The sequence below is a fragment of the Strongylocentrotus purpuratus genome, unplaced genomic scaffold, assembly GCF_000002235.5.
Source record: "Strongylocentrotus purpuratus isolate Spur 01 unplaced genomic scaffold, Spur_5.0 spur5_scaffold_3, whole genome shotgun sequence".
Lineage (NCBI taxonomy): Eukaryota > Metazoa > Echinodermata > Echinoidea > Camarodonta > Strongylocentrotidae > Strongylocentrotus > Strongylocentrotus purpuratus.
The window spans coordinates 19,287,835-19,304,145 of record NW_022145609.1 but is presented as its reverse complement, the minus strand read 5'-3'; the positions used below and the strand labels follow the sequence as shown (position 1 = coordinate 19,304,145).

Genomic DNA, 16,311 nt, shown 5'->3' with positions numbered 1-16,311 from the left:
CAAAGAGTGTGTATGAAAGCTTGGCATCTCATTTCACCTAGGGACTATGTAAGTTTAAAAAATATGAAGGCATAACACCTACTTGTGTTCATTGTACCTGTATATATTCATTCTTTTCCATTTTGTAAGATATTTACTACAAGTAAAAGAGAGGAAAGAATTTCTTAACCTTTGTTTACAACATGTATATGTCATAATTTTTGTTTGTATTACGAGTGACACTTGTAAGGGGAAGAGGTTAAAACATGCAGGACTGTGAAATGAGAAAGAGAGGAAGAAGAGAAACAGAGAGATGATAAAGAAAATATGGAAATGTTTTAGAACAAGAAAAGAGGAAAAGAGAAAGGGTAAGTGTGAGAGAAAGAGAGAGAGAGAGGGGGAGGTGCTGAAAATGTGGGAATAGCGGTGTCAACGTCAATGATTTAACTTGGAAATGTTTTCTTTTAGAAGCACATTACTAAGTTTTGTTTTTAGGCAGTTTGAAGCAAATATTTTTTTTGGGAAAGTGCAAATCCATTCTCTCAGTCAAATGCTTCTGATATTGAAAAGAAATTACTCATTCACTAATTCTTGTAAAGACAATCATATATTTATTAAAAAGATACTTCCAACCTTAAAGGGTGGGAGTTGAACACAAAAATAAGTTACATACAAAAACACATTATTGCATGAGAAGGAAATATTATTCAGCCTTTCATATACGCCTTTCGTAAAAACACATGACACTAGTTTTCAAAACCCTCAGTCTAATCCTAGAAAACAGTTCTAAATCTTGCATGGATAGTCAAAGTGATTAATTGTTTTTGACTGCAGTGAACATACCGTAGAAATTGCGTGGTAGGAATACACATTTGGTACTCCTGATGCTACCATGGTAGTGGTAGTATGATGCAGAATACCGTCACACTCGACTTCCTAGAGATATCTAAAACCTCACATGTTGCAGTCCATAATTAAACATTTCCCCCACACAAACTTTCATTTGAAAAATTCCATTGCAATTTGCAATGTCTAGTTTTAACAGGCGAATAATAATATCACGGTGTTTACATTCAAATGTAGCTTAGATGATAGTCACGATATTCATATGAAATATATAAAATAAAAACATTAGTAATACCTTGTTTGTAAGCCTAATCAATTAACATACGAAACATGGAAGCACACATGAAATTTGCATATGATAAAATTGTGACATAATATTAACTAACTATTCTACAGAACAATATAAATAAATGTTGTACAATGTTTTTTTATCAAAATTCAAGGTGTTTCATAAAAATATGTATGTAGTTCACCTCATTAATACTGATAAGTAAACATACAAAGTGGGCTGGGTAAACTTGACTGCTACTAAATTTATCTTCAATTCATCTTCAATAGGAGGTGGTGATTCAGGAAAAAAGCAATTGAATTAAAATGCATAATTTACATTCACATGCATATCCAGAATGGATTGATTAAAGCATATCAAATCATATATAACTCTTCATATATTATTTTATTGAGTGTTTGATATTACACTCTACAGTACAGTTTCAATGACGCCTATTAGAAATACATTACAGATCAAGGTGTTGTAAATATCAACAGATTTTAACCCTCATAAGGTGAGCTACATACAAAATTCAGCACTTTTCATACAAAAGTCTTAGTAAATCTCGATTATCTTGGTAAGTACAGTATACCTTATTAAAAAAAACCCATACAAAAATCATATATATATACCAATAATTATGATCAATGACTATAATATGACAATACATGTATTCTCATAACATGGTGAAACATGATTCTGTAATCGTATAGTACTGGTACTCTATGAAAAATATATAATGTGTTCAATACCAAAGCTATTAAATTTCATAAAAAGGAGTATATACAGGTTAATAAATAATTAATCAATATTCAGCTGAAACTTCTTTCTCAAGAGTACTATGGAAATGTGTGTTTTTAAATACAAAGATGGATACAAAATATATCAAGGTAAATAACTAAAGTTTAATACTGAATTCATGATCTTTGATACAAAGAATTGTAACATCATGTGACCATAAGATAAAAAAAAGATAACAAATATTCATGTTGATCACATTATGCTAAACAACTCGGTCACATTGCCAAACCGACTCCTAACTGACTCCAAATTGACGGCCTTTCAGGGCCATAATGAATATATCATTGATCGTGTGGTCTTGTGTCGGTCTGGGTTTGGTCTCATCATTGGGACTGTGATATCAACGTCAACAAAAAATTTGATAGTCGTAACAAAAATATATATAATATACATGTATGTTAAATAACCGGTTCCCGAGAGTATTCTCCAAAACAAAACATTTGCTTGTTACCCATTATAAAATGAACTACTAGTATAGGGTCCACGCCTAATGGAAATTCATATTCGATAATACTACACTTTCAAGTTTGGTATTACATAAGAAGCTGTCTTCTCTATATGCTTCAATGGTCAAATTCAAAACAAGATGGTTATGGGACAAATTGTTTCCATTAAAAAAAAAAACTTGATGTCTTCTTTTAAAGACGCATTGTAGTCGGCTCTCATGGGGAATTAGGGTGTCACCCGAATACAGGTGTTGTCAATCACCAGGATTAAACTTTAGTATTATGACCAACAGGCCTTATGTACTCCTTTACATTTTCAACCCATTCCCCCATAAGGTAAAAATATTATCTTACGTTTCCCTCACCCAAAGACTCTCTGAGAGACTAGGGGGTATTTCTTGATAGGACTATGGTTTTGCTGTGTGCAGACTTGTTACTGTACACCCATTAATGGTATTTCCACCAAGCCTGGTGTCAGCGAACTATGGCATTCTGCACATGAAAACTGACTGCCATCTCCCTCGCTTTAAAGATCTGCTCTTGAAATGCAACCAGTCCAAAAATACATGTATTCATTGTTCAGAGACTAGTTACAATACTAACATTTCGTATTAAATACATTTGTGAAGCATTGAAATATGAACTTGAATAGAACCTTCAATGTCTGATAAACATACATGCAAAAACCACCATAATATTACAGGAGTTTCCTGCATAAGTACTTCCTGTATAAGTGATTTATGACGCCTCGGTCTGTTATTACCTGCATAGAAGAATACATGTGTCTTGTTCAATAACTTTTAGGCTTCGTTCTCCACATCTGAATACAAAGAAAAAAAAGGGGTAGAAATTAATCAGATATCATGAAATCAAATTTTTTAAGGAGATATTTTTTTTAGATAGTCTGTTTAATACATCCATGTATCAAGAATACTAATATGACACAAAAAATTCCCTAAAATCATCTACTCACATTTTGATGCAATGATGGTGTTGCTATGGCTGCATGACACAGATAGTACATTGATGTCCTGGTCAACTAAACGGACCTGCCGTGGTGCACTGGTGTCCTGTAGAGGGCGCCCTATTCTTCCTCTTGCCCCTTTACCCCATGAAAAGACTTTGTCATCTGAAAAAATAAATCATAACAGACATTTTTTCCATGGATAACAGAAAGTCTGTGAGAGTTTACATGTAATTCATGTATTTATTTATTTGGTTCTAGGACAATTACCCCCTGGACAATCAACCTCTGGCCAATTACCAATTTCTCGGGGGTGATTGTCCTGCAGGGGGTAATTGTCCTGATACATTTATTTCAATCACATCAAAATCCTTTTCTTTTATGTTTTCATGATGCAGGTTACCAAACAAAGATTGCGAATGATCTGAACTTCCTTTTTTTTGGCCACGAAAAAAGATACCACTGAATATTCTAGGTAAACACTAATGGCCCGGTCCCACTGGCCAATGGACACAAAATGTATGCATAACGGACACAGCGGACGAGCAAAATTTCGCGTGTGGCTCCATCCGTTTTCATCCGCTCCAGAAATGGACAAAATTTGCGAAAGCAGAACGGAAAATAACGGACGTGGGTAGTATGTAGCGGGTATGTTAAACGGATGTTCATCGGAAGCCTAGCGGAGAAAGCGGATGTAAGTGGATGACAGCTTTGAATACTTTATATACGAGATGCATACGCTGACATCCTTTCTATTTCCGTGCTACTAACGATGTATAGACGTTCCATGTACCTTATCTTTCCTCCTTCTTTCCGTTTTCAGCTGCAGCGGATGTAAGTTGCGAGGATGCCCAGAGGATGCAGAAAGGATACAGCGGACGTTTAACGGATGATAACGGACAAAGAACATTTGTTGCTCGTATTTGTCACGGATTTACATCGTACACGGCGGAAGTTCATCCGTTCTAAAAGTTTTGTGCAGCTCAAAACTTTTTGCGCGGATGAAATCACAGTGGACGGATGCTCGATAGATAGAGCGTATGAAACACGTATGCAATGAGTACACAACGGATGCATAGCGTTTTCTAATGGATGGCAAGATTTTGTTTACGTTTTACATCCTTTTTGCATCCGTAAGTGCAGTGGGACCAGGCCTTTAAAGATAGATGGATTTCAAACCTGTCGTTATGGCGACGGTGAACATGTCTCCACAGGCCACCTGGGTGAGGGTGACATCATCAGGAAAGCTTGGCTTGCATGGGATTCTGGGAGTTGTGGTTTCTGTCCTGCAGCCGAGCTGTCCAAATTGGTTAGAACCCAGGGTGTAGCATTCTCCTTTGTCTATAGTAGTAAGTAGTAAAAAGAAACAAAAAATATTCATTTATAAAAGTAACTTTAATTGTTTTCTTTCTCAGTGTTCAAGAATCCCATGAAAAGAAAAGGGGAACAAAATTGTATAAAGTATTACAAGTAATATAATTTATGCTCATCCCTGTATTTTATTACAGGTGTGACATTCAGTAGTATTTCAATTAGTGTCATTCCTGGTTATTGGTATCTTTACTCTTACTCTCAATTATCTATGTTACACTTAATTTAACTTTGAAATTTGTTATCCAATGTATAACAAAAATTGAGCATGATCCTATCTGTTGTTTGGATTGAAATCAATAAAGTTTAAATTTGAATTAAGGTTTAACCATTATAATTAGGAGGGGGAGGGGAGGGGGAGGGGGGAGGGGGGGGGGGGAGGGGGGGGGGATGTAGTGGTCCAAGATTAAAATGCAATGCTAACCTGTAATGAAAGCAGAGTGTGATGTACCGATGGCGGCTGAAGTGATATTGAGTTGTGGTAGTGGATGGGTAGCGACCTGTGTGAGAGAGAAGACTTCCTCTATCTGCTGTTCTCCTTGGTCCAGGCCTAACTTGTTGCACCTAATTCACAGGATAGAAAGTTGAATATTAGAGCCCCACTGCACTACTTATAGCTACTTAAGCCCTCTATACAGCCAACAATGCCTATAAAGCGGTACCCGTTGATCCCTCATGGTCCCCTTTTTCTTATGTTAATTTAAAGCTTATTTGGTGAGATAACAACCTGCCAGTGACCATGCAGGGAGGTCTAATCCCTTCTGGCCAAACTAGTGCAGATAGGCTTTAAGACAGACCCTAAATACAACAACAAAATCAATTCAAATGCTCTCTATGAACTCAACAAGACCTTAAAACGATTTGCAGGACAATAGAAGACACAATAGACACATTGGTGTCTGAGCCTCTTGTAACCTATGGTACAGTCAAACCTGGTTTAGTGACCACCTGCCTACAAAGACCACATATGTTGCTTCCCTTGAAGATGATTTCTCATTGAAGCAGGTACTAAAGGAACCTGTCTACAAAGACCACTTTTTTTGTTTCCCTTGAGCAGTCCCTATAGACAGGTTTGACTGTATATCTTTAATATGAGAAAATGAGTGGCGGGCATTATACCTGTTGCTGCCACAAGCGATGACTACACCTTCCTCTGTGATGAGCATCGAGCAGTCTACCCCACAGCAGACAGATCTAGCCCGGTGCTGAGGGGGTAATACTACCGCCTGAGGGGACGAGACAGATTCCTGGCTATCAAGACCAAGACGACCTGTTAACATCAAGACATATAACATTCCATTAAACCTCACAGTGTCAGTACCAGCAAGTTTACAAAACATGTATTGGAGATAATATCATCTTGGCTATCGTCATGGTGTCAATTAATACCATACAATACAATACAATACAATACAATACAATAAAGTCATTTCTATAGCGCTCTTACAAACCAACTGTTGTTTCATAGCGCTTTACATACAAATTTTCAAAGAAGTTGTTGATCATGGTCAAAGAGGAGAGATTTGAGACATTTTCAGAAGACATTAACTCAGACATCTTTATCTACATGGATCCATCAACAATTCTTGAAATCTTCTTTAATTGTCAGGACAGCTTTGCAGCAAGCAATATATCCACCAAAAACTAAAGTTACACTACAGAATATTCTGAACATATACATTTTATTCAAATGAATACCGTCATACAGGACATGAAGATTAAAATATCACATTCCTTTAAAGAATAAAACTTGACGTTCTTTTTAAAAACTTTGATTCATATATTCTTAGCAAGAACCCTATGATCCAGAGAAATAAGCTCTCATATAATACATGATTGGCATTAGGATTATTTTGCAAGTTGTTGATGTAATAAGTTGGGAATTGCAAAGGTGAAGTGTTTGTTTATCAAATTAGACAAATTTTCTATCACTGCAACTCTTAAAAAAGAGAAATACATGTACAGTGAAATCTGTCTATAAAGACCATGCAGTGCACCCAAAGGAGACAAGAAGAGCGGTTTTTATAGGCAGGTGGTCTTTATGTACAGGTCCTGTTAGTACATACTTCAATGAGAAACCTTTTCAACAAAAATAAAACATGTTGTCTTTGTAGACAGGTGGTCTTTCTATACAGGTGGTTGCTAAAGCAGGTTTGACTGTATATATATATATATATGTCCACATCAACCTAATTAATTGTCAATTGTCTATTTTCAAGACTAGCCGGGGTAGCCTCTACTTACCATTGTCTCCCCTTCCCCAGGAGAAGACTTCATGCTCATTGGTCACCGCCATGACATGCGACGCTCCGCAGGAAACCAGCGCGACCTCGTACCCCAGGAGGGCCTCCACAATCTTAGCCTGGGAGAGGTCCTGGTAGTTACCGTGACCCAGGCAGCCATGGGCGCCACTTCCGAACGTCATCAGGATTCCCCTGTCTGTTGATAAAATGTTGTACGAAATATAGCATAAACATTTGTGACACAGATTTGATTGTCTTAATCTATACACTTGTTTCAGCATGTCATATCTAACTAGAAAACTGTGATAAAAATGAGACACAATAGCGGATTAGAAAGACACGATGGTGAAAGAGAAAGTACAAAGATAGATTACTAATCAACTTCTGAGCTGGGAAAAGATACCTTGATAAATACATTGCAATACGTTGAGAAAACTTTGATAACGTAGCCTGGTCAGTTCTGTAGCCTCCTGTATAAGACTTACAGTCATAGCTTAGGGTCCTTGCCATCAGGAAAGCATCACTAAGAAATCTTGTCTTAAGGGGTGGGGGAGACGGTCTATGGTGACCCTCGGACCGACTATGTAGCTCACCCACAGGCTTATAGTAAAATGTTGAAAAAAGGAACATGGATCTCAAGGATCTTGAGACAAAGAAAAACAAATTTAGACAAAACAAAACAAAAAGAAAATAAAGAAGAACATCAAAGATACGATTTTGCTCACCTGTGAGACATGCAACGAACAGGTCACCACATGAGACGTTCTGTATAGAAACAGCTGACTGACCCTCTAGGTACCTTGGTATGTACAATGGTACCACTTGATCTACTGCACCGGGTAGGCCTGAGTCTGTGCCTATTGATGGTGACTGCAGGGGGGGGGGGGTTAACGTACAGAGAACCAATGGTAACTAGAGATAATGAACCATTAACGATAGCAGTACCTAGCATACACAAGGACACCGTCTGACCTACAGCACTCAGTATGTGCCATACATTATACTGCTTCTTGACTTTCAATGCAAGATTAGACATCTTTGAATTCAGCACATATAAAATACAAATATGTTATTCTAAAGAGCTGTATTGTCAGTTTACCCTATATAAGAGATGAAATATATCAATAGCACCTTGCTGCCATCTGAATATAATTCCTATAAATCTTCCAAACTATTCTGTAGAATATTCACAAAGTAGACTTCAAGTAAGAAGATATGTGGAAGACTCAGAAATGCAAAACTTGTCACATCTTAATTTGCCCTTGGATATGCACTACATGTGTATTAATATATATATAGACGTACCATTGACAAGTCTATCAGACAGTGGTTTCCTATTTTTGACACTACTGATAAAATGAGTATAGTCAGGCATTAGTTAAAGGGCGGGGCAACTTCAAAAATAACTTACTAGCCTTTAAAGGTCAATCCTTAGTTTAACTGATAATATACATTGGATTCTTTAAACTATTTAATGTTACGCAAGATCGTCATGTTCAAAATCTCTAAAATAATAAATACACATTTATATTTCTTACCTCCCAGATGATGAGCCTGCCATTGTGGGTCACACCAGTCTTCTGTGATCTCCCGATAGAGACCTGCAGAACCTTGGTGTCTGCATGGGGTAGGGGCAGCCTGAGAGGGGATGGGATACCATTCCCCCAGCAGTAGATCAAGGAAAGAGGGCGGGGCTTGGGAAGCCCACCGCTGCCACTGCTTTCTAGTATGATGTTAGCTGTATGTGTAGATGAAATAAGAAAAAAAGAAAAAAATATATAAGTCAGCAATAATCCTCCTCTACATGTAAAATGCTACAATTTTGTTGAAATGAAGCGTAAAACAAAGACAAACCGACACTTCATTTATTATTCTATAAAATGTTAATACACACATGGTATCAGTAATATTGTCAAAAGATTTTAGTTGTATTTGAACATGTTAAGTGTCAGTTTGCCTATATTTGCCGATCTTGGCTCTCATATATGTCTTCTAAACTTAATTCAACAAAATATCTGCATTTTATAGATAACAATGGTTAGTCTCAGTAATAAAAGTCACACTTAAAAGGTGCAAAACATGCAACATTCGACTGTATATTTATACCATTTATATGTCTAGGATAAGTTGTGTTTTCCCTCCGAGACAAAACTATGGAAAGTGGGGAGAGGATTTTGTGCATATTTGTGCATATTGACTTCACTTGATCAGGATGTTGGCAAAATGAATAAATGTTAGAGAACTAGATGATATACATGTTATGTTAAAGGGAGTGCAGCCTGACAAGAACATGTGTCTTTCCCGTGGCCTGACTCGGGGGCCAATCAGGTATAATACGACTATGGACGATGCGACTGAAGCAATCACATGCGTGCAACATACGCGAAACTGAAGCGCGAGAAGAACTTCGGTCTGTTTCCAATCATAAATAGCTTTATAATCAGACAGGCGATAGGCTTGTAAAAGTCATGGGATTCCTGACTGACCTAAAGGCTTATAATTCATTGACTACCGTTAATCAAGTCCATTCGTTTTACGTGCAGTTGTCCAAAAGAAGACGCGTAGATGGCGTTTACCAGTATTTGCCAAGCTACACTCTCTTTACATAGAGCAAATAATTTGATTCCCAGTAACTTCAAAATACGAAAAAACACTGTGGATCACTACCTGTATTTAAAACTTACATCGGTGTGATGATGATCTAGCACTGCTAACTCTAGATGCTGACCTGCGTTGGTTTCCTGTTGGGGGCCGTGAGGAGAGAATGGGATGTGTCCTGGATGGATACCATTACACAAGAAAAATAGAAAAAGAAAAAGATTGTAGGTTGATTACCAAAAAACAAATACCTGGTACAGAGAAATAGTGCTGAATCAATCCTAATTTTAAGAGTCATGTCTAGCAAGAGACCAAGAAACTAAACATAAGGTAAAGAATTAAAATTTGATATTGATTCATCAAGATTCGAGCAGCGTTAACATTCGTGCTAACAGCCCTGTCTATTTTTACAAAACAAATTATAAATTTTGAGACAAAAAAAATAGAGGGTAAATTCATCTCAACAACGAAAAAGATTATTCATAAGGTTAATTTCTAACTATGATTCAGGGGATGTAAATAGTAAAGAAAGGTTACCACAGAATGATTATACATATACTTACTGGTTGAGGGCAGATAATAAAATGAAAGCAATAGTTATATACCAAGGTGATACAATATAATCGACCTTATCCAAAAATATTTAGGTGTTTTTCAATGATAGTAACAACAAAAGTACCCCAAATAGGAGTATCAAACTCACTTGGGATGGACTTTGACAGCCCCCATCGTCATGCATACTTCAATGACAGCCTTGAAGATGATTGGTTCGGCCATGACCTGGTCTATCGTGGGTCGTTTATCAGGATCCAGGTGGAGCATGCGGAGGAGGAGTCGCTTGAGCTGGTCACTGTATCGGTCTGATATGGGGGCAACGGAACCCCTCATGATCTTCATCACTAGAGCTGGTAGGTTCTAGACCACACGTGGAACATGAAATAAGAAAGGTTAATCCTAAGTACTAATAATATGGTCTCTAAAAGCATCATAGAAACTATTAAAGCTACCATTTATCTGCTACTACATTTTTGACCTGGACCGTATCTTATTTGTTTAACAAGGATTAGAATAGTTAGATTTGCCATATTATTGAGAGGCTGCAGTCCTACTGAATATGACAGAAAATGAACTTAAATGTCATGACAACACCCCCTCCCCTCATACTCACCCAAAACCAAAAAACAAACAAAACCACATCCCCTCCCCCAACAAAAAAATAAAAAATAAAATAAAATAAAAAATAAAAAATAAAAAAAATAAAATAAGGAATAAATAAATAAAAAATGAGAGGGCATAAGTATTTTGTACATGTCAACATAATTTTAAAGTTATCAACACAATCTTGAAAAACCATTAGTGGGGTGGAAATGCCTCCTTTTGGCTACATTTTAATGAAGAAGGAAAGGGTCCCTAAACCCTTATGTTCAGGTAAGAGAGGGGCAGATTTCCTGGATGACATACTCACATTTGCCTCAAAGGCCCTCCTGAGTGTGAGTAGCTCATAGAGCACACAACCAATCGCCCACATATCACTTTTCTGATTGTATCTGTGTCATAACGTGAGTTAAGGAAAGATGAACAGCTAATTTCTTGCAACACGATGAGCATACAAAAATGGCAAAATGGACAATTAAAATAAAAAATCACATGTCTAGAAGAATGAATCATTTACCTAAGTATAAACATGCTATAATCTGCTTTTTCTGAAAATTTTTGACGATGGTGCCTGAGATGTGTGTCCCAGGCTGAAATCTGTAAGTCACTTTGGAGATGCCACTTTTACAAACGACGCCCAGATATCCACAGATCTTTTAAACATGGAGAGGTCCCACTTCACGCATATTAGAATAACCAATGATAAAAAATGAATACCTTTTGTTTGCCCTCTTGAAAAGAATACTTCCACCCGTGTATCATAGAATGTACACCCTGTGCATCATGAATAATAATTACCTAATTTTAATGAACACACATCCAGCATTCGTCTCGACAAGTTTTACAGTTTTGTACAAATGACCTTTATCTGGCTTATTTAAACTGTGTGTTATGGGCCTACTAATATCAAACTGTATCCAACATATTATTGTACAGGACTTTTGATTGAAATTTCCAGGAAAATCTTAAGTGAAATGGAAATGAAGAAGAAAACAAAAACAGCTTGGAAAAGTAATTCTTGCATTTTTTAATATATTTCTTTAAAAAAATAATGATCCTGAAAGTGATGCAACGAAAAGTGATTTGTTACAGTTTGTATAAAAAGGATACGGTTTTCCCTCACAGAGTTCCGGCGAAATGTACGAAGGCGTCCCCACCACCGTGAAGGCCTTGCTCTTGCTGCTGAGTATTTTGGAGATCCCAAAGTCTCCTATCTTGATGACGTCACAATCCCGATTGAGGAGGATGTTCTGTGTCTTGAGATCCCTGTGGAGAATCTGCTTGGAGTGGACGTGCTTCATGGAGAGCAGGATCTGAGCCATGAGACGCAATACCTCCTACGAAAGGGATGAACGAAAGCGTCCAATCATTGTTGTATTTAGGGTCTGTCTTAAAGCCCCACTGCACTACTTATAGCTACTTGCGCCCTTTATATAGTAAACAATGCCTTATCGGTGACCATTGGTTCCCCATGGTCCTCTTTTTATATGTTAATTGAGAGCCGAGTTGATGAGATAACCACCTGTCAGTGACCATGCAGGAAGGTCTAATCCCTCCTGGCCACACTAGTGCAGATAAGCTTTAAAATGAGCCACAGAGAGTGGTATAGTAGCTTTAGGTTTTCTAGCTTTCGATGAGGTCACTGCATCATCATAATTTTGTTCAAAATATGAAATTGCTTTGCTAAATGCTAATTATTCTAAATTTGTAATTTGACATATGGTCCACTATGAACCAAGAGGGTAAGACCTCATACATTCCAAGTTGCCAGGTTGTCTTTTAACTCAGGCCATTAAACATAGTTTCATATCATTACATTTCTCATACAAAATGGCAATCTGTAACAATGGTCTGTTGCATGAATCTGTCGCAAGCTTATGTTTGTTCACATCCCATCAAAATCCATGTTGAAAATTTACATGCTTCAGAATGGGAATTCAGTAAACTGAGACTAAAAGCAGTTTCTGCAACGAGCCCAAGTATGAATCATACTCACATCTTCTTCAATTAGAGCATTTCCTCTTTGTTGTAAGTATTCAAACACTGTGCCACCTAGAAATAAATAAAGAATCGAATGGGAAATTTACAAAAATGTGAACTACTTACTATTTACAATATTGCTGTCTTTGCGTTCATCATCATCCATCATTATCATTCATCATCATCGCCATCTTCATCGTCATCATTATCATTCATCATCATCATCATCATCATGCATCATCATCATCATTATCATCATCATCATTATCACCATCATCATCATCATCATTATCATCATCATCATCATCATCATCATCATCATCATCATTCCATCATCATCATCATCACCATTATCATCGTCATTATCATCTTCATCATCATCGTCATCATCATCATCATGTCATACGCACCCTCAGCATACTCCATGACTATCATGAGGGCCTTGTCCTCCAGGAAGTTCTCATAATACTCGATGATGTTTGGGTGGTCCAGCATAGACAACACCTTCACTTCATTCAGCGCTGATTGTCTTTCATCTTTGGTCATCTGTTCTACTGGAATTTGTTTGATGATGATCAGCTTCATATCGTGCAGCCGGCGGCACAGGTACACAGTCCTGAAGAATGAAATGACAACATATGATTGATTTACGAAGGAGTCAAGGAGAGAATATTCATTATTCAACAGCTACAGACGGTGATTAAATATTTTAAAAAGCAATTATTATGTGCAGTTGTAAAGTGTGTACCTAGAGACTAGACCATAGATGTGAATCAATAATCACAATCAGGGAATAATTTTCCTGGTATCGCATCGCAATTTGCTATGCATTTTTGCATGACTGCTATACAAAATATCTTTTGTGTAGCAGTTTTCTTCCATAGAAATGTACAGAATTTCATTTGAAATATATATTGAGTAAAGTACCCGGTTTTCGGCCACTTAAGACAAAATCCTATTTATTGGACTCTTTACTTCCTATTTATTATCATTTCTTGTTCAAATCATGAAGCAAATATTATTATTATTTAAACAAAAAAAGAATCCCCAAAAAAAATCACGAATTGCCATGACAATATTCATTTCAATTTTCACTGTTTTGGAGCCGGTTATCGGCCGAGCGTTTCAGTTTACGGCCGCATGTACAAAGTCAATCGGAAGCGCTCGCGCGCGCCGTGCGTTTCTGCGCTGATGTATAGCACACGCGGGCGGAGCAGGTATCCCACGCCGGAGCTCCCGGGTGCTCGCCTGACCGAATACAGGCACAGCGGTGATCGGAAGTTGGAATCTGAATTAGACGGACATATCGTGTGTGCGTCGCGGTGTGCGGCTGCATTGATTTAATACATGCGATGAGATACTTTTGAGCTTGCGACCAGCACAAAATCGGGCTCTATATCTGAAAAATACTTGAAATAAAGCTCATTTTATGGTACCCATATTTCTTACATACACGCGTAAGAAACTCGATTTTTCAGATTTGGGTAGCGGGACCGCCGATTACATCGCTAAAATGTGATATTTTAGGATATATTTTTCATTGCAAATGTGGTTCTTCAGTGACACTGGCATGGTATGGTATGTGTGGGATATGTGTTATGCTATTATGCGATGTATTTTAAAGTGATTTTACCATGTATCCAACCAATTGGCCGAAAACCGGAGCTGACCGATTACCGGGTACTTTACTCTTTATCCATCGGCTGAAATTGCTAATCAAAAAATTTGAGGAAAATTATTCCCTGACAATTCATAGGTAGTCAGAAATATGAGAATAGATCCAAGCTAGTATAGTTGTAAAAGTACTACAGATAGCTTTAACAAACAATAATAACAAAGCTGTACATGAACTGATGAACAAGTGACAAACAATGAATGAAATTCACAGGCACAAAGTCACACAGACACTGCACAGGTCAGGAAGCATCTTATTTTATAATTATAATGGCAAATACATTCAACAAAAAATAAAAGCATTAGCAAAACATTCATAAAGAATATGGTCAATAGTAATAGTTGGGAAATGTAAAATTATTCGTAAAGTCAAGCTACAGGAAAAACACAATAAAATGAATAATAGGCCTATACAATTTAAAAAACACACGAAAGTTAGCATGTGGGACAGTACATTTTTTTTTGACAAAGCAAAATATGAACACAGTTCTTTCAAATGAATAATGGCATATAAAAAAATTATCATACCCGAATGCACCTCTTCCAACAACTTTAATCTTCTCATACTGTTCCATATCAATGCATTCTAATTTGATTTAAATCTAGTATTCTTAGCGACGATCAAACAAATAATCTTGGGTCACTCAGAATTATGGTGGCTTAGAGACAATAATTTAAAAAGAAATAATTTATCCTGCATTGATCTTCAGATGAGGAATAACAACATTATGGACTTATTTAAAAGAAGAAGAGTAGACAAAATGCTAGGCTACTAAACACGGGGTCGCGGTGTTTATGTGAGACGTACATTTTTTTAAAAATCTAGATCGTTTCATATCATTTTAGACGGCATTTAGCTTTAGATCATTAATTTTACAAGAAAATTCTTGACGAGATATTGGACCATGCCAGTCTCAGGCTCACATTATAACTATGTCCAGTTCAAATTGTTTGCTGTTATGACCTTCGACATCAGGCTTTGTAGCATGTATGAAGGGGATCACAAGTGAAAGGGGGGGGGGGGGTATGAGCAGTTTCAGAGGCATACCCCCCCCCCTCTGACCACCTTGATTATATAATTTATCCTTGGGATATTCTGACATCTGTCATATTTCTCACAATACCTTTTCTGTTTCTGCCTTATTGTTCTTATCAGCATTATCTTATGGCATTGGTAAAATACTGATCATCTAATTGATGACGCTTGTTAATCTGAAAATAAAATGCATTGTGATACAATAATATTCATGTCACGTAATGACTATACTCCAAGAAACTTTTCTCAATCGTCAAATCATCGTACACACTTTATATTTTCTTTTTTTAGAGCAGACAGCATATTAAATGTAGCCAGGAAATTTGAAATTTGTATACGTTTGATATTAATATTTTCACTTCCACTCAGAAAGCAATAGTTCTTGTGGACACCAGTGGACCAGTCTAGGTTTAAAGGGGAAGTCCAGGTTTTAATAAAATAAAAGTAGAAAATGAGAGAAACAAATTTGTGAAACTTTTGATCAATATCCGATTAAAAATAAGAAAGTTATGAATTTTCGAAGTTGTCATCAGTGCCACTTTAGTGAAATACAAATTGATCAGGCAACACTGTGGCGTACCTTGCAAGCTCCTCTCCAACTTAGAGAGAAGCTCGGAAGGTTGACTCTTTACAGAAAATTTCATAAACTTTCAGTTTCTTAGGCATTGGTGAATGGAATAGATTTATTTCATACATGGGTTAATTGTCTTAAACCACATTTACAATAAGTCATAACTTTCTTATTTTTGCTCAAACCTTCGATGACCTGTTTCTCTCGTTTTTTTCTTGAACTAACTTAACATCAAGGTGGACTTCCCATTTAATGATGTTTACTAGATTTGCGAGAAGCGCAACAGGTGTGACACAAAAAAGATACTGATGGATCATCATGGGTGGTATCGGGTTTCATAATAGGTTAATCCAGGATTAATTCTAAAATGAGTTTT

The 16,311-nt window shown here is 36.9% G+C and overlaps 1 protein-coding gene across 1 annotated transcript; it reads right to left on the bottom strand.

The window, feature by feature from the left end:
- Positions 1 to 1,116: 1,116 nt before the first annotated feature.
- Positions 1,117 to 14,993, bottom strand: LOC753693 (serine/threonine-protein kinase Nek8). Its single transcript, XM_030995578.1, has 15 exons — positions 14,857 to 14,993; positions 13,065 to 13,270; positions 12,671 to 12,726; positions 11,785 to 12,011; positions 10,985 to 11,066; positions 10,223 to 10,434; positions 9,606 to 9,697; positions 8,460 to 8,659; positions 7,647 to 7,791; positions 6,923 to 7,117; positions 5,798 to 5,948; positions 5,103 to 5,242; positions 4,487 to 4,648; positions 3,317 to 3,472; positions 1,117 to 3,163 (listed from the first exon to the last, which is right to left on the bottom strand). Exons 1-15 carry the CDS (start codon positions 14,901 to 14,903, stop codon positions 3,144 to 3,146), a joined length of 2,091 nt encoding a protein of 696 aa, XP_030851438.1. The 5' UTR covers positions 14,904 to 14,993; the 3' UTR covers positions 1,117 to 3,143.
- Positions 14,994 to 16,311: the final 1,318 nt, after the last annotated feature.

Bases quoted from the DNA above. Each gene is read 5' to 3' on its own strand.
- LOC753693 (XM_030995578.1), bottom strand. From the start codon at position 14,903: ATGGAACAGTATGAGAAGATTAAAGTTGTTGGAAGAGGTGCATTCGG. The intron at 12,727-13,064 runs GTGCGTATGACA...ATTTATTTCTAG, and splicing joins AGTCATGGAGTATGCTGAGG to GTGGCACAGTGTTTGAATAC. The intron at 3,473-4,486 runs GTTTGAAATCCA...TTATTTTTTCAG, and splicing joins CACCGTCGCCATAACGACAG to ATGACAAAGTCTTTTCATGG.